The sequence below is a fragment of the Octopus bimaculoides genome, chromosome 11 (genome assembly GCF_046866305.1).
Source record: "Octopus bimaculoides isolate indiv1 chromosome 11, ASM4686630v1, whole genome shotgun sequence".
Taxonomy (NCBI): Eukaryota; Metazoa; Mollusca; class Cephalopoda; order Octopoda; family Octopodidae; genus Octopus; species Octopus bimaculoides.
In genome coordinates this window covers 57,718,470-57,745,326 of record NC_142938.1, presented here as the reverse complement: position 1 = coordinate 57,745,326, position 26,857 = coordinate 57,718,470, and the positions used below count along the sequence as shown (strand labels likewise).

The 26,857-nt window shown below is 34.5% G+C and overlaps 1 protein-coding gene across 9 annotated transcripts in view; it reads right to left on the bottom strand.

Annotated features, from left to right (window-relative positions):
• The window catches only part of LOC106876994 (rho family-interacting cell polarization regulator 2), a 193,981-nt gene that overhangs the window by 92,420 nt on the left and 74,704 nt on the right, over window positions 1–26,857 (bottom strand). The window contains exon 1 of one of the 9 annotated variants that reach the window (XM_052971865.2): window positions 14,914–15,204. The exons of 7 other annotated variants lie outside the window; for them this stretch is intronic. In XM_052971865.2, the coding sequence (XP_052827825.2) occupies window positions 14,914–14,998 (85 nt within the window). In that variant the 5' untranslated portion in view covers window positions 14,999–15,204. Of the gene's footprint in view, window positions 1–14,913; window positions 15,205–26,857 lie in introns of those variants that run through there. One more of the 9 variants, XM_052971864.2, reaches the window with a different exon arrangement.

The window sequence follows — 26,857 nt, the reverse complement described above, 5'->3', positions numbered from 1 at the left end:
AAATACTTAACCTATTTCAATGCTTTTAGGCTACCTCTTCATTGGCATAATAATGATAATATTAGAAAATATCTCTGCAGTTAATGATAATGAATTGGATAAAATCTTTGTAATATGTTGAAAATTTATAGAAATATCTCAAAAAGAAGACACACATATTCAATAAACTGACAGCAAAGCTAATAAATTAATAAAAAGAATCCTGCCTAATGTATATTCTTTTATTCTTTTACTTGACTGCAGTCATGCTGGAGCACCGACTGAAAGAGCATTAGTCAAAGAAATTGACCCCAGGACTTATTCTTTGTAACCCTAGTACTTATTCAAATGGTCTTCTTCCAGTTTCCATCTACCAAATTTACTTGTAAGGCTTTGGTTGGCCCATGGCTATAGTAGAGGACATTTGCCCAAGGTGCCATGCAGTGAGACTGAGCCTGAAACCATGTAGTTGGGAAGCAAACTTCTGAACACACAGCCACGCCTATGGATGTGTGTGTGAGTGGGGGGGGGGGAGATGCACATGCATATATATATATATATATATATATATCAAGTGATGTTTACATTTGAACAGTGATACTGTATAATATTGAGATTTTAATGCAGAAGATTTGTAAATGCTAGAAAAAATATAGGAAGCATGCTTTGCTGGATGTGTGATATTAGTAGGCATGGACAATGAAATACGAATGAGTTGAAAGAAAAAAAAACTGGGGTACAAGAGGAAACAATTGTAGTACGTAAGAGAGAAAACAGTACTATATGGAGCATATGGAGAAAGAGCTATGTACTCAAAGAGGATGGAACTTGAAGACATGAGATGAATTAATGAAGGCTGACCAGAAGATGATGCATCTAACAGGCATGACACAGAATTGGTGATGGTGGTGATGATGATAATGGTAATTCATACAGAGTGAAACATGACAGAAAATGAGTAATAAAGTTGTCAATAAACAAAGTAGTTTAGTATGAAAATGAAAGAAATATGGCTAATGTAAACTATGATTTTTTTCTATAATGTTATAATTTATGCGATTGTAGTAATTTCTCATCCTATCTTTTTTAAAAAAACAAAAAAGAATAACTTTAGAACCTAAAGGAACAAAATGTCTGGTCTGTGAGCATAAGTGCATTTACATTTATATATGTTCATGTATGTGAAAATACATGTGGGTATAGATATAACAACTTTTTACTAAGCATATGTCAATCTAGTTCACAGCCTTTATGGAATACAAAAATATCACAACAAACTTTCATACAAGCAGGTTCAACATAGAATTAATATGTGCAATTAAGACAGCATTACCAATTAAAAACATGAACTCTTTCTCTCTCACTCACTGATTTTATAACCGTTCTTCCATAGTAGCATGGGCTGAGCTTTATTGCATCAGCAGAGATGCATATATTCATTTGAATTGCTGATAACTGACATATGTTTTACAGTTCAGTACTATTTCTTTATCTCAACACAAAACTAATGGAAATAAAGGTGTCGTACCAAAAATACAACCCAATGCTAATCATAACATTTTTTCATGCTTCTTTTGGTTTCTGATTCTTTTATTTTATTTTTTTCTGATGAGGATAACCTTTTGGAATGGAAAGGTGGATAAAAGAATAAAAAAGAAAGTAATTTTCAGTCTACTGCAAAAGAAAGATCTAAAATTACTTCTGAACACAAACATTATTTGAAGAGAAAAACTCTTCTGCATCAAATATATTTGTCCTTGATTTCAAGCACAAGGCCATAAGTATACAGTCAACTTAACTTACTAATAACCCAGTAGTTGTCTGATACTTATTTTAGGGTGTCTACAGACATCAAAGACAGTCCATCTTTTGTCAGACATATATGACAGAAATCTCCAAATATCATTAAGCTTTCTTGTTTTATTTTAAATTCATTTTTTATACAGGCACATGGCCCTTAGTGGTGATGACAATTTTGTAGTGTTTATGGCCATCACAACTTGCTTGGGAGCATACATTTACTCGATAGAACTTCCTTTGTTTTATCAACATTCTAAACCAATCCTTAATTTTATCTGCAAAATAATAATAATAATAATCCTTTCAAATATAGGCCTGAAATTTTGGGGGAGGGGGCTAGTCGATTACATTGACCACAGTGCTAAACTGAAACATATTTCATCAACTTTGAAAAGACGAAAGGCAAAGTAGATCTTGACAGAATCTGAACTCGGGAGATAAAGCCAGACAAAATGTAGCCTTATATCCAGTGTGCTAACAATTCTGCCAACTCAAGAATAATAATAATAATAATAATAATAATAAACAGGTAATACATGAAGCAATATTTCAAAGAAAGAACAAGCTTTATAAAATTAGATCTGTATAACCTAAAAATAGAGTGAATATGTTTGAATATGCAGTTTCCATAGAAAATACAATTTGATCATACATAAAATCATTTTTACTGTGATTTTGTCAAAAGCATAGAGCTAAAAAAAAAAAGGCTATTTGCATTCATGTGTGCTTAATAAAATTATGTTTGCATATAACTTATCATGTGGATTAATATTTATGCAAATGAGTATGTATGTGTGTGAATGGTAGGAATGTAGTTGCTCTTTAAATATTGTACTGCTAACGTCTTCAAGCATGTGCATATATGTGCATACATGTATGTATTGTAGAGTGTATCCAATAATGCATCTTTTATGCCATCACATAAGGTAACTTACTTGATAACTTCAAAACTGTTATCAAAAAAAAAAAAAAGGGGAAGAAACTAAGAGGTGAGTCAGGTTTAATCCTTGGATATAAAATAATGAGAAGTCATATTCATAGACCTTCTACTGTCCATCACTGATTTTCAGCAGCTAGCACTGAGTAAATATTGATTCCTTACATATATTTCATTTATTCACTTATTCATTTATAGAAACAAACACTAACATGTATATACTATTCAACTCACAGAAAAATATCTTGTTCATTTTCATTGTTATTTCAGCCTGAGATAGACTTTCAACTCAAAATATTTTGAACATGACTCACCAAATAAGTATTGTGTAGAGCAATTAAGATCAGTTAAGAGACATTTTCTTTAATCATGAATTTAAGGACATTTTGCAACTGCAAAATGTGTTACCATGGATATTGTGTCTGTGCATGTGTGAGAGAGAGAGAGAGAGACAGATGGACAAAGAGTAGCTGTAGATGAGTCAATACTAGAAACATTTGTGGGATAATTATCACCAAAAGGAGACATAGTGATCAAATACATGATAGATGAAATAAGAAAAGAGAACAATTTCTAAACATTTTCATCTGGTAAAAAAAAAAAATTATAAAAAAAACATTATAGAGAAAATCACATCAAGTAAAATTAAGTTTCTGCACCAAAGAGATGATTTGGTGAACTTTATAATTGTTCTGACTCTTAGTTTCAATCAATCATAAAAATAAATATCTATATGGCCTCTCCATACACATTGAGGGTACGTTTTTACAACAAATTTGGTATATTTTAGAAAAATATACCAAGTAACACCAAACTATTGCTTGAAACACCTTTTCTTTACCTTAGCAAAAGTATAAGTTTCATATATTAAAACTTCAAGGAAATCTTTATCAATAATATTTAATCACTGTACCTATCAAATCAAATGTCCTAATCTGTGGCACCAGTTGTTCTTCTTCCTAAGACATTTTCATAACTTTTGTTTTATCAATATTCAATGTTGAGTTAATGTTTAAAAAATTAACAACCTTAATGCATGAAAAATTTCTAATTTCAAAAACTAACCTAAAATCCAAAAAGCATTAGCTGAGTGTACTATGACACTCCACTTGAACAATAATTATTTTTCCTTGTTCTTTGTATAGAAGTAATTTGATATGGAAAACTATGTTCCCATTGCTTAAAATCTAGACTACTTTGAGATGGAGAAGATAACAGAGGGAATTATTTATCTGATGATATAGCGCTGTCCAATCCCTCAAAGCATAACATTACAAGAGAGGAAGACAGACAAGAGAAGTGACATAAAAAGTTACTTCCACAGTGTAAAGACTTCTGAACCAAAGACAAACTGTCAACAAAGTTGAACAGCTTTTCCTTGCAAATTCACAATTTACATGGTGAAAATAATAAAAGACTATCAACATAGGTTCGTTGACTGATACCAACTGGTTAGAAAACAAAAACCATTAAAGCATAATTTAAGAAGAGATTACTGTTATATATGGTAAAACGATGTTAAAGAATAAAGTTATGTCACTATAGAAAATATTTGGTTGAAATTATTTGGAGTGGAAAGAATCTTAGATTCTTTTGATAGACAATATTTGTTGTTAATGAAGAATATATTGTCTTTTCTGTTATTATTGTTATTTGAGCACTTTTTTTTTTTTTTACCAAATATAAAAACAGCTGATTAAACTATTTCTTATATTTCTGGAGATATTTAAAAAACGAAAATTAAGACAATAGCTGGATATTATAACTACACAAAGAATTCCATCCCACTCCAAAAGAAAGTAGTATGGAAATTAATAAATAGGAGAGAGAGAGAGAGAAAGAGAATAATAACTAATTACTTCCTTTCACTGTAAGTACAAGAGAGAAAGAGAGAGAAAAAATTATTTTGGTTACAAACCGGACTGGATATGCTCTTTAAATTTTATACAAATACCAGAAATTAATAATTATTAAGGACTATGCTACAGATGATATTTACGAAAAAGAGAAAATATTTTCAAATGGCACGAGACTTTATCTAAAAAATCTCATAATTATGATAATATTAGTTTCAATTAAATATGTACAAGTTATTATCTAGTAAACATGTCCATCATATAAAGGTTTTATAACTCATAAACCTGACATTTAGTTCTAAATTTCTGTCAAATTCAGTAGTTTACAAATTTTGAGACATGCTATAAAAAAAAATAAAACAAAATGAAATGGGAGCAATGCTATAATAGCATAGAAATCTGGTTAGTAAATGGATAAGATCAACAAGAGCTACAGAGTAACAAGTTAAGTATAACCCAGCTGGTATGCAATACTAACTTACAAGTGAACTGAGAAAGTATTTGGTATCAAACATATCACCAGAATATATAGGAGAGATTGTTAATTTAGACTAGAGATGTGCCAGTGTGTGACACTTTGGGCAAGTGTCTTCCACTTTGCCCCTGGCCAATGAAAGCCTTGAGTTGATTTGGTTAAACAGAAATTAAAAGCGCATTTTGTGTGTATGAATGTGATGCTGTTTTTGTTTTGACATTGCGTAATAGTTGTAAACAAATGTTACCACCATGCAAGTTGTATCCTTTGTTTCCAATCTTTTGTGAAGACGTCTGGTCATGAAAAAATACATTATCTTACTTGTAAGGGTTAATGACAGGAAAGGCATCTAGCTGTAGAAAATCTGCTTCAATGAATTCTGCCTAACCTATGCAAGCATGAGAAGTGGACATTAAATGATGACAGTGATAATGTGATGTATGGTAGCTCAGTGCTCTGCAACCATTTTTTCACATGCAGTACACTTATATTCTTTTCAAAATTCAGTGGCACACCTGAACTAAAACTATAGGGGAAAAAACTATAGGGAAAATAATTATATTCAGGTTTCAATGCAACACACCAAGCATCATCTCGTTGACACATCACTGTCTTGCAGCATATCCATTGCAGAGCACTGTGATAGATACTGCATAAAAAGTTGGAGTGAGTTAGAAGTAAAAGTGCTGTAGAAGAGGCAACTGGAAAAGATTTATGAAAAATTACTTAGAATCAATCTGAAAATATTAGGATAAAATATTAAGACACATGAATATTTGGGTGTTATGGGAATTACATTATATTTGGTTGTAATGCTAATTATATCATGATTTCTTTCATTAGTAAAAGAACAAAAAATTGAAGAGAGTGGTTCGGGTTAACTGTATTGCTGCCCAATTTATGTGCACTACCTATTTCATTATTGAAAGGCAGGCAAGGTCAACTCTGGTAGAATTTAAAGTCCTGAAAAAGTTTGCTTTGCAACCACATGGCTTCAGGTTCAGTCCCACTTGGACAAGTATCTCCTACTATAGCCCCGGACTAACCAAAGCCTTATAATGAATTTAGTAGACAGAAACAATGAGGAAACCTGTCATGTGTGTGTGTGTGTATTTGTTTGTCCTCCACAACTACTTGACAACTGATGTAACTTGGCAGTTTGACAAAAGAGACCAACAGAATAAGTATCAGACTTAAAAAGTAAGTACTGGGAGTGATATGTTCAACTAAACACTTAAAGGTGGTGCCCAGCAAGGCCACAGTCTAATTACTGAAACAAATAAGAGGGGTGGGGAAAGAGACCTTTAAAGACTTTCTATCAAATTTCTGGGAAAAAATAATTAACCCTTATCAAGTTATAAACTATCTCCTTAATAGTAAGTTCATTCAATGATAAAAGGATAAATTTGCAAGCTGTAAAAATCATAGGAGCAGAGATATTAAAATTTGTTGTGATATCAAAATTTGTTTCTCTCAATCCTCAATAGTAAATCTACTGCACAAATCCCAATACATGATAAAATCTTTGTATCAGATGGCATAACATGAATGCTGCATTAAATTGACTCCTGCATATTTTATATTTTTTTCCTCTTGTTTCAAAGTATTTTGAAATCCTAGAGTAGCACCTACTGACTTTTATTCTCCTGTCTAATTGTCTTTGATTCATCATTCTTACATTTTGCTTCTTCTAATGTCTCATCTCCTAATAATGAACAATGTGTGTTCATTCTCATTCTTCATTGATGGCAGCCTTTAAAATAATATCAATTGGAATTTGAGTGAGATTTTAGTGCAAGAAGCTGAGTTGACTTTTCTGGAGCTGGTAACAAGATAGATGCACTCACTTTGGCATTCAATGGATGGCAAAAGGAAGAGATTCATCCCAGCAGTAAAAAATATCAGCGAAACATACAATGCAAAATATAAAACTCACCCCACACCAAAAAATAAAAATAAATAAATGTTATTCAAATATTACTTGATAAAAACAAAATTTATGATTAAGTACACAACAAAAAGTAACATCATTTGCAAAACATCTCATGCAACAGAACTCAAATGCCAAAATTATAAACATCTTATACTTTAAGCCACTAAAAAGCTTATTTGTGGCCACCTGACCCACTAGAAACAGCAGTAAAATATCCCTTAAGTCATAACCTACTGACTTCAAAAATGGAAATCTTTTATAATCTAATCTTAGAGAAATCATGCTCGAAAGAAATTCGGTTGGAATACCTTTCATCATAGGTTTCCTGGTTCAAAACCAGCTTGGTGTAAATATTTTATATTACAGACTTAAAATTTAATACAAACAATTTAACTTATTTTGATTAACCCTTTTGCTACTAACCAGCCCAAGACTGCTCCAAGTTCTATCATGCAAACTGACTGTTGAAAATGATCAAGATTAAAACCTTCCATCAAAACTTCTTGTAATTTATGTTCCAAACACCAGTGTGATAATGATAAAGTTACTTTACTAAATTCTTCATTGTTTTCAAAATTAATTGAAACAAAGGTGATTTGTTTCAACAGAAATAAGATAATGAAAGGGTTAAAAAGGAATGTCAAATAAACTTGGCCTTCAGTTTCATACATAATTCATTGTCAATATTTGTTAGATTTAAATTGAAAAGTTAAATGAACTGTGATAGACTGTAATGAGTAACTGAAACATGAATCAACTTGTATTAGAAACCAGCCAAGAGAAAATGGGGAAACTGCAAACAATTTATCCCCACAGTTCAATCATACAGTGCAATGATTATGCTGAAGTAATTACATGGTGCTCGTCAATATTTAATGGTGGATACCATACATTAAAAAGTCCAAATAAGATAATTTCAGGCTGAAAGTTAACTTCTTTTGCATCACTAATATTACTAGACAAGAATGAATGCCACAACATCTTATGTCTACTCTCAAAAAAATATCAATGGATCTGTCTATGCTTAAGAAATCAATATTTAAATTACTTTGGTATAATGCTATTTCTAATTCAAATCCATCCTACAAGGATCATTTTTTGGCCATTTTCCCCACCCCAGAGTAAAGAAATTCTGGTAATCAAATTGACTATGCAACTTAATTTTAAAAATTATCCATGTGCCCACATAAAATGAAATCACTATATAATGGCTGAGTGGTTAAGAAGCTTATTTCCTAACCAACCATGTAGTTTTGGGTTCAGTCCCACTACACCTTGGGCAAGTATCTTCTACTATAACCCCAGGTTCATCAGAAATGGAAACTGAAAGAAGCTAATCATGTATATATATAAAATCATGTGTGTATATATTTATGTGTGTGTGTATCCACACACACACACACACACAAGGTTAGCCATAATAAGACAGTTATGTAATGAATATATTTGGTATTCTATGTCATTTTTATAATCCAAGATACTAGCATTTAAAATATATCCCATTATGGCCTACCCTGTACTAATTTATCTATTTATTTATTTATTTCATGTCACATGATAGTAAATAAGTGTCACTAACATAAAAGCCATGTTGCTTGTTTCCAGTCCTCCATGAAACAAGTCTAGTCATGGGGAAATATTACCTTACTTTGAAATATGTTAGGTGGTGAGAATGGATGAGGAGAGCTGCGTGAAAAAGTGCCACACCCTAACAGTTGAGGGAACCCGTGGAAGAGGTAGGCCCAGGAAGACCTGGGCTGAGGTGGTGAGGCAAGACCTTCGTACATTGGGCCTCACCGAGGCGATGACTACTGACCGAGACCTTTGGAAATGTGCTGTGCGTGAGAAGACCCGGCAAGCCAAGTAAGATCATTGCCAGTGCCCCTGGACTGGTTCTTGTGCGGGTGGCACATGAGATGCACCATTTTGAGCGTGGCCGTTGCCAGTACCGCCTGACTGGCTCCCGTAGGATTTTCGAGCGAGATCGTTGCCAGTGCCCCTGGACTGGCTTGTGCGGGTGGCACATAAAAGACACCATTTCGAGCGTGGCCGTTTTCGTGCGGGTGACACGTAAAAGCACCCACTACACTCTCTGAGTGGTTGGCGTTAGGAAGGGCATCCAGCTGTAGAAACTCTGCCAAATTAGACTGGAGCCTGGTGTTGCCATCCGGTTTCACCAGTCCTCAGTCAAATCGTCCAACCCATGCTAGCATGGAAAGCGGACGTTAAACGATGATGATGATGATGATTGGTAATAGGAAGCATCTAACCATAGTAAATTAACCTCAACAAATTCTGTCTGATCCATGCAAGCAAGGGAAAACAGACATTAAAATGCTGATTTATTTAGATTTTTCATTTGCAGTAGAATAAAACAAAAAGTGACTGAGCTCTTTTGTACAAAGTATATATATATATATATATATATATATATATATATATATATATATATATATATATATATATATAAGGATTTTCAAGCGAGATCGTTGCCAGTACCCCGGACTGGCTCTTGTGCGGGTGGCACATAAAATACACCATTTTGAGCATGGCCGTGGCCGTTGCCAGTACCGCCTGACTGGCCTTCGTGCCGGTGGCATGTAAAAGCACCCACTACACTCTCTGAGTGGTTGGCATTAGGAAGGGCATCCAGCTGTAGAAACTCTGCCAAATCAGATTGGAGCCTGGTGTAGCCATCTGGTTTCACCAGTCCTCAGTCAAATCGTCCAACCCATGCTAGCATGGAAAGCGGACGTTAAACCATGATGATAATATATATATATATATATATATATGTGTATATATATATATATATATATATATATATATATATATATATATATATATATACACACACAGTGCTTATACACATGTGCATACATATACATAGTAAAATGAATAACAATTACATCAAATTCAATTGTCTGGATGTGCTCTGCCCTCCTCCACAGATTTAAATTTTAAAACAACCGATAATGAATTTTAATGTATATACCTGTGATTATATGTACATTATGTCTCTCTGACTGCTATATACCTATTAATGAATCCTTCGGCAGTCAGTCATCTATGCACTTTATTTTTAATGAAGTGCATCATGCTTTGCGAGTATAAATATGAACTTATAGGTCATCTGTACTGAAATGAGAGCATTAATTGATACTTTAGTGTTTTTTTAAGACCCTATCAGAATCAGTTAACAATTATAGTTAAAATTATACTTTTCATTCTTGTGGCCTTAATAGTATGAAAAATAAATTTCAAAATGAACTTGCGGATGGTTTTGTGTGAAAAACCAGACTTGAATTCATGGATTCTGATTTACCTTTATAAAATTTAGAATATGTGTTGGGACATTTTCTTAATTAGTCAGATACCCTAATAAATATAGGTAAAAACAGGGGTCTAAAATCTAAATAGAGTTGTAGGTTTCTTATTAGTTGCTGACATTCTTTCCACCACAAGATCCAGTCCTCCTTGTGGTGTGATGGATTATGTGCTTCAATGACCCAGAGTAATGCCAGCAAAATGCAATCTCCTGATAGTGCATCCTGTGCTGGACAGGCCCAACAATAGAGAGGCCTGTCTAATATGAACCACCTCTTCACAAAGGTAAAAATGGGTCTGCATAGGGCTTACACTCCTATCTAGAAAAAAAAGCTAAGTTACAGAAGCACTGATGACAATTCAAAACCAATAAGAACTGAGAGAGGAAAGGAAAACCTTGCCTCACAGAAACATGATGCAGGGCAACAAAATCCAAGAGAAAGCTACAAGACCAACTCCACTTCTGACCAACAGGAAAAACACAAAAGTTAAGAGCTTTGGCAGGAAAGGGCGAACAGGTGTCAGAGGAAGAACAGATCTTGAAGCACTGGATGTAGCCAGAATGATAGAGGATAAACAACAAATAACCAAGGTTGGCAAATTCCCCACCTTCTCTTTGCAGAGATGCATAATGTGCATAAAAAAACAAAAAAGTGAACTGATATAATGTTTAGCTGAATAGTATATGAAAGAGTTACATGTATACAATACAAAACACCAAAGAACAATATATTTCTTGTCATTGCACAAGAAAGCCGAATCAGAGAATCAAGAATATAGACATTAACATAAAACAAACAATAAGTATTATTTAATAAGAAAATGGTGGTAATCAATGGGATGGACATTTTGAAAATGAACTTCATTAACATTAATGGAAGATATTGTTAAAATTAATGAAATGAAACTGCATTGAAGGAAAAAAGAAATTACAGTGGATCACAGATACAAACACTAGTTTTTATAACTAATGGTTAATAAGTTTGCTTTGCAATCACATGGTTTTGGGTTCAGTCTCGTTGTGTGACACCTTGGGCAAGTGTCTCCTACTATAGGTCTGAGCTAGCCAATACCTTGTGAGTGAATTTGGTAGACAAACTGTGTGCAAGCCTGTCATGTTTATATTATATGTTTACATGTACATGTGTGTGTCTTTGCATTTGTCCCCCACCACCACTTGACCAACAGTTGTTGGTTTGTTTACATCCTTGTAATTTAGCTGTTCAGCCAAAGAGATTAATAGAATAAGTACAAGACTTAAAAATAAGTACTGGGATCAATTTGTTCAACAAAACTCTTCAAATCAGTGCTCCAGCATAGCCACAATCCAATGACGGGAACTAATAAAAAGTAAAAAGAAGCTATTCATTCAAGTAATTAGAAAAAACTTTTAAAGACCACATATAAGAACAACTTTCTAAGACATGCCAAATGAGAGTAGGTAAAACTTAGTTTAAGTTACTTGTAAAGGAGGTAATTCAACAGAATAGCAAATATCTTATATCTTAAATATGATCCTACATTTAACCGAAATGTTGAGCATATGGTAAAAATATGCCATTTCTTAAATAACCCTATCGTAAACAAATATAATAGCTAAATTAACTGATTATGATCATCAAAAGTTTTATTGCCCTATTTTCTCTGCTGGTATCACTTGGGCAGGTCAAATCTTGCCATTTCCCTCAATCCTGCATTAGCACATCAGAGAAAAACAACATACAACTAGAGATTCACTGGAAGTCCTGCAAAGTAAAAACCGATTAAATGAGTGAAGCCAACTGTAGACACCCATCAATAGTAAGTTAATCTACATAATACATAAATCTTATTAAGTGTTCTAATTGATTTACTTCAATAATTATTTTTAATCTTCATCAAAACGTCATTAGTGTTAATGTTTCAGTTATACAGCAGAACTTGACATTGAAAAAAAAATCATCATCATCATCATCATCATCGTTTAACGTCCGCTTTCCATGCTAGCATGGGTTGGACGATTTGACTGAGGACTGGTGAAACTGGATGGCAACACCAGGCTCCAGTCTAATTTGGCAGAGTTTCTACAGCTGGATGCCCTTCCTAACGCCAACCACTCAGAGAGTGTAGTGGGTGCTTTTACGTGTCACCCGCACGAAAACGGCCACGCTCGAAATGGTGTATTTTATGTGCCACCCGCACAAGCCAGTCCAGGGGCACTGGCAACGATCTCGCTCGAAAATCCTACGGGAGCCAGTCAGGCGGTACTGGCAATGGCCACGCTCAAAATGGTGCATCTCATGTGCCACCCGCACAAGAACCAGTCCAGGGGCACTGGCAACGATCTTACTTGGCTTGCCGGGTCTTCTCACGCACAAAAAAATATATTTGGAAAATACTTCTTGATTGTCTCAATTTCTAAACATGGAATATAAAGCTTAATACTTGTAGAAATAAGGAAAATGGATGTTTATGCTTTTTCCAAGAACTATAGTAACCCATCAGCAAGTATTTCCAATTTAAGTCATTAAAAGTATATTAGATAATATATATTTGCTGTTTATCAATGTTTACAGTTAATTTCATTCCTTTTTATTACATTTTAATTCACAGAACTTTCAATAAAAATAACTTTTGACAAGGGTTTGCTAGATATATACTGCATTTCTTAGATTAATTTTTTAGGAACAAATTTGTGGCAAGGAAGACAATAAGACCTATTCTACTAAGACTCCAGGAAGATAAAACATAATGTCAGTTCAGGTGAAGTTTGAAATTAAAAACCATGAAAACCATAAAGCTTCTTTGTATATCCAGAAATTAACCTCATGGCTCATACTGGTTTTCATGAAACTCATACTTGCCAAAGCAGACTTCTGCCAATTTCTTTGAATTCTTGGATTTATCAATGAGAACTTGCTGATGAACTGGACAGCTTAACCAAGTCACTAATCCATCAGTAGCTAACACAATTTACATTTTAAACATTATTTAATAAAGACATAGTCTTCAACACCAACAGCACATGCATGTGTGTTGAAGATGTCAGAATGGCAAAAGAAATGGAGTATATACTGTTAATATATGTTGACTAAACATAATAGAATTTTTGTAGTATGTGAACTAAACTGACTGAATTAACTCTACTATATCATTGATACTTATTTTAAGTATTGATAATATTTTTGGAGAAAAAAAACAGCAAAGTCAACCTCAGCAGGATCTGAAATCACAACTAAGTGAGGAATAAATGAATTATGTAAAGTAATTACTACAGTACTCTCAACATTATACAATACACTATCTACTTATCACATTCTTGAATTATGAATGTTAAAAATAGGCAGAGCAAATGCTCCGTCAGTGGGTTATGGCAATATTTTGTTGAGTTGTGGATTACTCCAGAATGGGATACAAGCAAATAACATTTAAAAATAAAATTTTAATTTAAGTTTCTTTTAAACATATATATATATATATATATATATATATATATATATATATATATATATATATGCTTTTTACTGTGTCTGTTCATGGTAAGGTGCATGTTTTCTTTTTGGAAAATTGAACTGAGGTATAGGAGAAAAACATTTAAGTAACACTACTATAAAGTGATGTGAAGTGTTTGCATTGAAAACTGAGAGACTTTCAATCTTCGTTTATTATGCTGACAAGTTGGAAACAATAATGTTACTGCTTCACAAGAGAAGCAATTAAGAAAGACAGTTTGTACAAATGATAATATCTTTTCTATTAGTAGTTTATTCGCTTTTCTTCAACATGCACACATTTTCTTTGACAAGATAACTATTCAAAACTGATGGGTGGAATCTAAACTGATTACAAAGCATGAGTAAGTGGATAGGGTGGTTATATCTGATTGTAAACAAACAGTTCAGTCAGTATGCAGGAGAGAAAATCTAGAATTAACACTGATTTGAATGCAACAGGGAAGTAAATGCATTATTAGCTTGCAAATACAGATTAATTAAAGTCAGCACGAGTTTTGATAGAGAGAGACTTCAAAAGATTACTTAATTCTAATTAAACACAGAAAAAGTTCAAATTCTTTGAGGATAGAAATTATACAACAAGCTGGTTGGTTTTTAAATAAACACAGCATTGAAATCTTAATTTTCTCTGAGATAAATATTCAACTCTATAAATATTGGTAGGAGTGACAAAATCCAAGATAATGCTTAGGAAGATTGTTATCAAATACTTAAATGCTAAAATTTCCCTACATAAAATTAAATAAACATTCATTTCCATATATGCAATGCTCTGTGTGAAATACAAAATACAAAGAACACTAAATATCAAATTAAAATTTGATATCATTATTAATTTTCTGTCCTTTAAATCTGAATAAAATTTAGAATAAATCAAAGTTACAGAACAAACCCAAAAGAATAAACATAATAAACAAATTATAATAAATAACTAATAAACATTTCAAATTTCTGAAATAAATTATCAAGAAAATAGAAAGGAACAACTACTTAATATAGATCCAATATGTGATAAAAAGTTCAAACTAAAAATGAAACAATCAATATTAAAATTGTTTAAAAAATTTGTAAGACATTATAATTTTGATTGATTAACAATCACATTTACTCACCAAAATTGTCAATCATAAGGTCCATTTTGCCAGAAATATTCTTTATTTCCATTGTTTTCTTTAGGGATTTTTTCCCAATTTCCATTTTGAATCTTTTATTGCAGCAATTATTCTAATTAATTTTGTTTTCAATTGACAATATTTGAGTGATTATAATTTAAAGATTGTAACTCTTTGAAAGAGCATACAGAAGAAAAACTTAGCAGTTCTATTCTATATACTCAGCATAAAACAAGAGAGAACAGAAAACTGCCATCAATCTAACAGTGGTTGAGAAAACACATTGTACACATACTGGTGTGATTAAAGTATGAGATTATTATGTGCTTTATTAGTTAATCCATCTATAATCTTATTATTGTAAACCAATCCAATGATATGTTAATGCAATAAAAAGATCATTCATGTAAAGAACTGAAAGTTCATAGAGCTAGGTGTAAAACTATAGCAGTCTGTTCCTGCATTTACATGTATTTTTGTACATATTTCTATTTTATATACATTATATTAAATATTTAAATTCACACTTTTGAATTCAAACAGAGGACTCAATAAAACTATGTTAGTAAGTCTTTATTATAAGTACTGACTACATCATAAAAATCATACACCATCAACATACTTGAGAAATAATCCTCATAAATGACTGATTCTTTTTTTCAAATTTCAGGTTCAATAACTGTTAGAATGACCAATAGGCTACAGTTGTAGTTGCAGAAATAACTCATTATCATTTAACATCTGTTTTCCAGGCTAACATTGGTTGGTTGTTTAACAGGGGCTGGCCAGGCTCCATGTCTGTTTTGGCATGGTTTCAATGGCTGGATGCCCTTGCTAATGCTAACCACTTTACAGAGTGTACTGGGTGCCTTTATGCAGCACCAGCACAGGTGCTTTTATCTGGCACCAGTACAGGTGCTTTTTACATGGCACCAGCTGAATAGATGTGCAGGATAGCATTCCTAACTACATTAATTATTTTTGTAAAGAAGAAACTAAATTGAGAAATTATTATTATACAAGATATCAAAAAGTTCCTGGACTAGTTTTGTAGCATGCCAACAGATGGCAGCACACAGGTGTGTGCACAGTGACCTTCATGAGGTAGTGTGCCAAGTGACATCACTGTGTTTACATCGCAAGTTGTGAAATTTATTTTGTGATCACATGTATACTGCAGTCTACAATTTTGTCATAGACAGGAACAAGGAGTTCAACATGAAATTTTGCATTAAACTTGGGAAGTCTGCCACAGAGACATTGGGTATGCTTCAGTAAGCCTACGGCAACAAGGCAATGGGTCATACACAATGTTTTGAGTGACACACGTGCTTTAAAAGCAGAAGAACATCCTTGGAAGACGATGAGTGATCTGGAAGACATGCCATGAGTGTCACTTCCAGAAATGTGCTATTGTGCATCGAAAATTCATCCCCCAGGGTCAGATAATCAATTGAGAGTTCTAATGAGCTGCTTTGAAGTGTTTAGCATCTGTGGACTTTCATCTCTTCCCCAAGATGAAAATGCAGCTCAAAGATGGCTGTTTTAACACCACTGTCGAGATCTAGAATGAATTGTATTCCAAAAGTTGCAGGAACTGGACCTGGTGTATTGCCAGCAGTCATTTTTTCCCAAACTACTATGTTACAGGTACATAAACATATCAACACCTGTTGTCAAGCAGTGGGAGGAGACAAACACAGACACACACAATTGGCATCCACACAGTTTCTGTCAACCAAACTCACTCACAAGATATTGGTTAGCTGTAGTTGAAGACACTTCCCTAACGTGTCGCACAGTGGGATTGAACCCAAAACTACGTGGTTGTAAAGTGAGCTTCTTAACCACACAGCCATGCCTGCATCTATACACACAGTTTTAGAGAGGCCTGCTTTCTTCGTTGTTGTTATTGCTGGTAGTAGTGGTGATGGCAGTGGTACTGATGGAAGAGTTTAAATCTTTATTCTTTCAAGCTAATGGGGTAAAAAACATTTTGAGTAATATTCTAGGTTGGTTCATCTCATCACACAATAAACTTTGTGCCAGGTCAAAATAATCGTCTACATAAGAGTAAATGCTTTCAAGGCAGAGTAATAAGTTGCTAGTGAACCAATGCCATGATGCAGTATTGATTCCCAGTTGGGATATGCTTCCGAAAAGCATGTGCATTAAAACATCCAATATGTCAAAATAAATCTGATGACTTTGGTCTGAAATCTCTAACTAATAAATAGATAACACACACAGCCATTTTTGTCATGCTGGCATTAGCGAATTGGTCATCATTGGATTAATTGTATTTTTAATATCTGTTTTGTCTTGCTGAGAATTACAACATAATGCTATAGTAAAGTTTGAACTCTTACCTATGAAGATCATTGTCCATTACCTAGATCTCACAAATGGAAAATATCTTCATTACAAAAGTTAAGCTGAAAAATTCTTGAAGCATGACCAGTAAACAAGTGACACTTTAGTCTGCTGGCCATAGACAGCTGACACTTTCCATCATACCCAGCAAAATAAGCTGCGAGTTTTCACCACATAATAATGATAATAATCAATACAGTAACCATAAGAGCATCACAGCAAACCCCAGCACATACCCAAGGCACACAGAGCTGCGCTTGGAAGTGAAGTGAAAGCACATTATAAAAATAAAACTACTGAATAATAATAATAATAATAATAATAATAATAATAATAATAATAATAATAATAATGGTATGACCAAATCTCAGAAGGAGTTACTGAGAATGAGGATTGCAAAATACTGTTGGATGTAACCATAAGATTAGACAACAGAAACTTGACACTGTTATGGTGAACAGAAAAGAAAAACAATGCCTGATAATTGATATAGCATGTCCTAGAGACAACAGGATCAAAGAGAAAGAAGAAGAAACTATGATGAATTGAAGTGGGGAAATATGCAGGTAGTTGGCAATGAAGAGAGTGGATGTCATGCTAATAGTGATTGGCATGCTTGGAAGAATCAGTACTCAACTACCAACATGGCTTAAAAAGATTGGTACAAAAGTAAAGATAGAACACCTACAAAAATCATCAGTGCTTGGATCTACAAAAGTTCTCTGCAGGGTTCTTGGAGCATGATCAGTAAACAAATGACACCTTAGTCCGCTGGCTATGAGCAGCTGACACTTTCCATCATACCCAGCAAAATAAGCTGAAAGTTTTCATCAAATAACAATAATGGTTTCAAATTTTGGCAAAAGGTCAGGTGTTTTAGGGACGGGGCTTAGTAGATAACATCAACACCAGTACTTGACTGATACATATTTTATCAACCCAGGCAAAGCCAACCATGGCAAAATTTGAACTCAAATCATAAAGACAGATGAAATATGGCTCAGCACCTAAAAAAGCAAGTCCATACCATCCAACTGCATTGTTGGATACTGGACAGACAGACCAGTTAAATTGCTTTGGGTCTAGTTTGGTTTGTGGCATGTCATCTATTACTACTTGACCATCATGCCTGGTTCCAATCCCCATCTGATTGCACTGGGTGTATACTCTTGCTTCTTGTAGAAGGGATACTTTTTCGATAGTCAGGCAGTCTATCAGCTGTCAGCACCCACTGCATGGTGGACTGGGCATGCCATGGCTGATGATGTGCAAACATGTGTTAAGGCTACATCTCCAGTGCTTCCTTAAACGTGAACAGGTGTGGTCACCATTAAGCCAGATGCACTTTTTGTCCAGCTGGTCTCCTTAATGGAGTTGCAATCCTGGATCAAACAGAGACTGAGGGAAGGCATTTGGAAAGTTGAACAGTGCAATAGGTGGAAAATCCACTTTAGCATTATAAAGAGGATTAATGACTGGAAAGTTTAATAGCATTTTTGAAGAGACCTTGGGCATCAAAGATAATCAGTTCTCTTCCTGAGAACTTTGAGCCCGGGACTGATGGATAACTGCCAGAAATCACTGGCCTCACAGTGCTACTGGGGAGCTTTGTCTGTTTGAGATAAACTGAGAATTAGCAGGACCTGGCCAAAGAGATAAAAATATTGTGGAAGACAAAGTTGGCAATTATTCCTGTGACATACAGTACACTTGGTACAACATCTAAACTACTACTCAAGGCTGAAAAGATATTGGAACAGAAATTTGAATTGTCAACCAACAGAAAGTGCAATTCTGTATTCTGCAAGGATACTAAGAAAGATTCTTGAGATTGAGAAAACTTGTTGCCATCAAACCTCGACAACATCCCTACTAAATAATATGGCTTGTAATAGTTATAACAATAAAAATATATATATACACACAGACACACATAAACATATATTTTATATGACAGGCTTCTTTCAATTACCATCCAACAAATTCACTAACAAGCATTCGTTAGCCTAGAGCAATAGAACTTGCCTAAGATGCTGCACAATAGGACTGAACCCAAAATCATATGGTTGGAAAGCAGGATTCTAGTTAAGTTCATTGTTAAAAAGTAACCAATATCTTTTACATTGATAAAGTTTCCTTCCCCCAACTGCAAAATCTGTTTCATGACAACTGTGCAGATAAAGTTTAATTTAAATAGAATTCTAAATTAACTTAAATTAATACTGTTTGGTGGTTACACCAGGAACTCAATTTTTAATTTAGTTGTGTCAACTAAGCAATATACCAATTTCTTTTTACACACAAACACAGCCAAAACCCTATAATAAAGTATAGTCTTTCTCTTCAGAACCAGAAAATATTTCAGTTTCCAACAACTGAAAGCTCTCTACAAAGATCAAATGAGAACCACAATGGAGTATTGCAGCAACATCTGAGACAGGGTTGCTGCAACATTCATTGACATCCAAAGAAAGCCCACTTGTTAATACTAATTACCATAAAGTCACTGACAATCACACTCCAGCCTCTGACTTACAGATATACTGTCTCCTCTTTCTGCTTTTACTCCCAGAACTACTCAGGAAGACTTGACTCAATCATAGTCACCCTCTGGAATTTCCTCCATCTGCATCAACCCTCTGGAATTTCCTCCCTCAACATGGGTTTTCTGCAGCCACCAAATGGCAAATATTCAATCAGAATGTTAACTATGTCAGATACACTGTTCTCAGAGGACCTACTAAGACCATTGGCACAACATTTCCTCCAGAAAATATTATACATAAAGAGTGACAAGTTTTAATCTTAAGAAAAATCAACACTTCTCCATGCTAATCTCTCATGGAATTTTCTCTTGTTATATTAAAAAGAATTATTTCCTGCTGTTTTATCAGAGATAAGGTAAAATAAACAAATAAAATAAAATGAATAAACACACTTGATCAACTTCCCTTTTTAGTATTTTAATCAAAATAGTTTTTTGGAGAGAGGTAATCCTCATAACTATTCCTCTTAGATCTGCTAAATTGGGGAAAATGAACTTTAGAAAGTAAGAGGCAAACTAAATCTCAGCTAACAACCAACATCAGTCAAGGTAGAAAAGTTACAAACATAATTAAGATAAAGCTCATTAGCATATTTTTTTTCAAGTTCAATACTATTTCTAGGTCAATCCAACCTTAGCTCGTGTAAAGTATAACAGTGTCTGACATGTGGTTTCTAACATCACATGTCAGAGGTATTAATGAAATCCAGCGTAAATACAGGCAGCAGAAGAGTGTGAAAGGTAAATACTCTATCGGGATTTCATTAAAAAAGATTTTATGTATTTTAAAGACTTTAAACTGATTTGAATAAATACTTTCGAAGAGAATCTCAGATACTCTCCCATAGTTATCTATCATAATTCTTATATACAGATTGCACAAACCAAACTAAATTACGTAAAAAGAAAACTATTTTCTTTTATTTGTTTCAGTCATTAAACTGTGGTCATGCTGGGGCACTGCCTTGAAAGATTTAATTAAACAAATTCCTCCCCGTACTGACATTTATAACTGGTGTTTCATCAGTCTCTGTTATGTTATGGGAACATGAACCAAGCCAACACCAGTTGTCAAATGTTGGTGGCAGACAAGCAAACACACACACATATATACATGAGTGTGTGTGTGTGTGTGTGTGTGTATACATATATATATATATATATATACATGTATACATATATATATACATGCATACATATATATACATGCATACGTATATATATATATATATATATATATATATATATATATATATATCATCATCATCATCGTTTAACGTCCGCTTTCCATGCTAGCATGGGTTGGACGATTTGACTGAGGACTGGTGAAACCGGATGGCAACACCAGGCTCCAGTCTAATTTGGCAGAGTTTCTACAGCTGGATGCCCTTCCTAACGCCAACCACTCAGAGAGTGTAGTGGGTGCTTTTACGTGTCACCCGCACGAAAACGGCCACGCTCGAAATGGTGTCTTTTATGTGCCACTCGCACAAGCCAGTCCAGGGGCACTGGCAACGATCTCGCTCGAAAATCCTACGGGAGCCAGTCAGGCGGTACTGGCAACGGCCACACTCAAAATGGTGCATCTCATGTGCCACCCGCACAAGAACCAGTCCAGGGGCACTGGCAACGATCTTACTTGGCTTGCCGGGTCTTCTCACGCACAGCACATTTCCAAAGGTCTCGGTCAGTAGTCATTGCCTCGGTGAGGCCCAATGTACGAAGGTCTTGCCTCACCACCTCAGCCCAGGTCTTCCTGGGCCTACCTCTTCCACGGGTTCCCTCAACTGTTAGGGTGTGGCACTTTTTCACGCAGCTATCCTCATCCATTCTCACCACATGTCCATACCAGCGCAATTGTCTCTCTTGCACACCACAACTGATGCTTCTAATGTTCAGCTTTTCTCTCAAGATACTTACACTCTGACGGGTATTCACATTGACATTACACATCCAACGGAGCATACTGGCTTCATTCCTTGCGAGCTTACGTATGTCTTCAGCAGTCACAGCCCATGTTTCACTGCCATGTAGCATGGCTGTTCGTACGCATGCGTCATACAGTCTGCCTTTTACTCTGAGTGAGAGTCCCTTTGTCGCCAGCAGGGGTAAGAGCTCTCTAAACTTTGCCCAGGCTATTCTTATTCTAGCAGCTACACTTTCAGCGCACCCACCCCCACTACTAACTTGGTCGCCCAGATAGCGGAAGCTATTGACTACCTCTAGTTTTTCACCCTGGAATGAGATAGAAGTTATTTCCTGTTTGTTTACAGTCTTTATTGCACCTGAACATCTGCCACAAACAAAAACTAACTTGCTAGTTAACCTGCCTTTGATGTTGCTGCACCTCTTATGTGTCCATAGCTTGCACCGGGTACATCTTATAGAGTTACTACCTACTCCTTTTCTACATACTGAGCAGGGCCATCTACCTGAAGGGGTTTGTGTTTTATCTACCTTCCTACTTATTAGGATTTTGGTTTTAGCTAGGTTGACTCTAAGGCCCTTCAATTCTAGACCTTGCTTCCACACCTGAAACTTCTCTAGTTCTGATAGTGACTCCGCAATTAGGGCAAGGTCATCAGCATAGAGGAGCTCCCAGGGGCAACCTGTCTTGAACTCCTCTGTGATTGCCTGGAGGACTATGATAAATAAGAGGGGGCTGAGGACGGAACCTTGGTGGACCCCTACCTCTACCCGGAATTCATTGCTGTACTCATTTCCAACCCTCACCTTACTGGCAGCATCTCTGTACATGGCTCGCACAGCTCTCACTAACCATTCTTCTATCCCAAGTTTCCTCATTGACCACCAGATAAGGGATCGGGGGACCCTGTCAAAGGCTTTCTCCATGTCAACGAAAGCCAGGTACAGAGGTTTATCCTTAGCTAGGTATTTCTCCTGCAACTGACTCACTAGAAATAAGGCATCAGTAGTGCTTTTACCTGGCACGAACCCAAACTGCATCTCATCTAAATTGATTCGCTCCCTAATTAGTTGGGCTATGACCCTCTCTGTAACTTTCATAACCTGATCTAACAGCTTGATGCCTCTGTAATTATTTGTATCTAAAGTGTCACCTTTACCTTTGTAGCAGTTGACTATGATGCTGCTACACCAGTCATTGGGTATGACTCCTTCGTGTATCACCTGGTTCGTAATACGGGTGACTAGGCTATAGCCAACACTGCCAGATATTTTGAGCATCTCTGCAGTGATTCCTGATGGGCCGGGGGCTTTGCCGGTCTTCATACTCTTAATTGCTTTATCTACCCTGGTACTATCAACTCGGATAGCTGGTCCCTCTATTGGGTCGACATACGGCAGGCTCTCTTTCTCCCATTCATTCTCTTTATTAAGCAATCTATCGTAGTGGCATCTCCAGACCTCTTTCTTTGCATCCTCATTTAGTGCAAGCGTACCATCATCCATGCGAACACATTTCTCTCCTACAACATCACTATTCTCTCTCCTACACTGTCTTGCAACACGAAATACCTCGAGTCTTTGGTCCTCACGGTGCAGAACATTGGCAAATCTGATGATGATGATGATGTATACATGCATACGTATATATATATATATATATATATATATATATATATATATACATGTATAACTGAGAAGTGGTCATGCTCAATTTTCAATGAAGAGTGGATAGGAACTCTATACTGTTAACTAAATGCACTCAATGGACACACAAAAACACAGCGGGATGAAAAATTGCCAGAAAAGAATGACAGGTGTGGACAGAAGTGGTGATGACAGATCTCATGAAGCTGAGTCCTATAAAGGAAATAGTAAAGGACTGTAACAAGTGAAGAGATGTGTTGATACTGACTTGTCCAATCCATGCCATCATAAAAAAGCATGTATAAAATTGATAAAATGATGATCTCACACACACTAATATATCATTCATTTAATGTTTTCCATGCTAGCATGGATTGGGCAGGGTCTTGTTTGAAGAAGCATTTAATGGCTAAATATCCTTCCCGAGATCTTTCAAAACACAGAGAAACTAGACACAATGTCAACAAGGAATGTAAGTATCATCACTGTTTTGCTGACAGTGACAAGCAAAGCCACCAAATGTCAACATTAATGCATGCATGTGCATGCACACGTGCACATGCACGCAACAGGCTTCCAATAGTTTCTATCTACCAATTCCATTCATAGGGCATTGATCAGCTTTGTGATCAAGGCTATAACTAGAAATAATTTGTCCAAAGTGTTATACAGTAAAAGTGAAGCCACATGGTTGCAAAGTGAGTTTCTTAATAACACAGCCATACACACATACATGAGAGTGAGTTTATGTATTTTATACCAAATAGAAATATATTTCTAAATCAATGCTAAGAAATATAATCTAATCTCTTAATCTGTATAATATTAAATTTCAAGGGGAAAAAGTACTGGCTAAATGTAATGCAATGGCATTAAAGGCTTTAACTTATGTCAAGCTTCTATAATTAATTCAATAAAATATGAACATGAAAACGATAGTTCTTATAAAATACTTCAGCTATTCCACAAATACAACCACTACAACGAGGGGTAGCTCTAAATAATCAGTCATAAATTAATATCGATACCAATCCTATAGTTGTGCCACATCTAACAATGAAGTCAGCAACCAATCCTAAATTATTAACATGCCTAGAAACTACATGCACTAACAAGCCACTTCAATATATTTCAACAGGAATTGTATAAAATAAGCAATTATTAGTAAAATTAAAGTGAAAACAGAGAGAGATTAGTTTTATAAGTCAACTGTAATAGGTAGGAATGTCTGTTCAGAAGAAGGCCTTTAATAGATCTATCTTACATATAAAGATTAAAATCAAAATATCAAATAAGTGAAGAGTGAAATTAAATTGACAACAAAATTTAACATACCAACAACTACAAGCATTTAATGTACTACTTAATCTTTAGTTTATTCTTCAATCACTTTAATTTTTCTAAAACTTATTAGTACACAGTCTGAGGCAGATTGATATCAAAAAGTTAAAAACAAAGCTTAAATACACTAAAATGCAATATAAAAAATGGTTCATCCACAAAAAGGTACCGAGGATCTGAGTCACAAAAGGGATGTAGCAAAGACTAATATTTAATCGGAGAATGGTTCAGGAAAAGTATGTAATGCATTTTTTATTATTTTTTTTTTTACTTTGAAATAAATGCTTGTTTGATTTCATTAAATGTGATTAGACAGTTGGATATCATTAACAGATATGGTAAAATTCCTCAATGTGAATATCAGAAATAGATAATTATATTAGCAAGGAATAAAATACAGGATTTAAAGAATAGAAAAGAAAGAAGGATTTTGTCATCTGTATACAAGTGAGTGAATTTAGTGCTGAAAAACAGAATATAACTTGTATACAGTGTTACACAGATGATAGATTATTTAGGAACTGACAGCCAACATGCATCTTTCATTTTTACAATAAAATCTTGAACTGTTTAACAGCAAATCCAGTTAATACTCCTCAATGCAGTGATTTCTCAACATCAGATCTCTTCCGCATCACCATAGCAAGGTGTAAATTATGTAAATATATAACCTAAACCACAAAGCTTTTAATCCCCAACCATGCAATATTTTTCTCATATCTAACAAAGATTCTACTCTTCAAAAAATAGCACTATCAACTTTTATACTCTACAAGGTCTTCTTCCTCAGGCACTGAAATGGAAAACCATATTCAAAAGAAGTTTTATTTTTCTGACAACTTTATGGCAAAACTTAATTTCATGTAGAGGAGAAGCTATTTTATCAATATGTTCAGTCAGACAAACAATAAAAAATAGAATCAATATATGCAAGGACTAATAGTTTTGATCTTCAGTTTTAGAGAGACATACGTCATCAATAATTTCAAAGATAAGAAGGGAAAAGTCACATATTTACAAAAGATTTATGAAGGAAAACAAACCAACTACATCACAAGAAAGAAAAATTCGAAAGGTGATAAAAAAAATAAACACCATATCAAAAATCTTCTTTTATAAACAGTTTGGAGTTGGCCTCAGAGAATATTCTTTGATTCCTCTAAAGAGCTATAATATTTTTCCATATGATAATTGTAAAAGCAACCACTATGAGATATTAATACCAAAATGTCTGTCTAAAACTGACTTGAAAATGTAAGGTAAAAATCTCAAAATTACAGACGAAAGCAATATTTAAATTGCATCAAACATAAAATAAAATGCAAACATCAAATTAAAATATTTTTTCTTAATTACACAGCATAGAATATTTCAGCTAAAGAAATATCAGTTACAGACTTTTAAAAAAATATTAAGTGTGTTGTTTTCACGAAGTATCTTGTCTCTGCCACTATTTAATTAGCTAACTTTGCACTGGGATAGATTTTACATATTAATTCAGAAGTTTACTGTCTGTAGATAGTTCTGAAACTCAGCCTAAGCAAAACTACTCTAAAACTTTGTTGTACATAGTATGTTACGCATCACAATTTTATTATCTCCATGTGTAATAAAAAGCACAAAGCTAAATAAAGCAGAATCTGAAAGCTATATTTATATAAAATATAAATAGTAGAGTTTTCTATGCTCAAAACTGACTACTTTCCATTATTTAACTGACATCATCTTCACTATATGAAATTGTATGAAGCAATTATTTGAACAGAAGCATTTATTATTATTATTATTACTACTACTACTACTACTACTGAGTGAAACTGGGGTAAAATATGTGACACTAGGGTAAAATATATGAAGCCCAGTATACCTATCATAACCACCCATCTGATAAGGGTACACCAAGCACATACATCACAACATGATGATCTCATATCAAGATAAACACTGCATGACCTTGCAGGTGGAGTCCAATTAGAATTTGTTTAGGTCGAATAGCTCATCCCACTCAAAAGGTCCCTGAATAAGTGTCGTTTAAGGCTGTTGAATGAAACTCCCATGTTTCCAGAGGGGAATTATTCAAATTCCAAAGAATTCCTCTCAACATATGGCTAT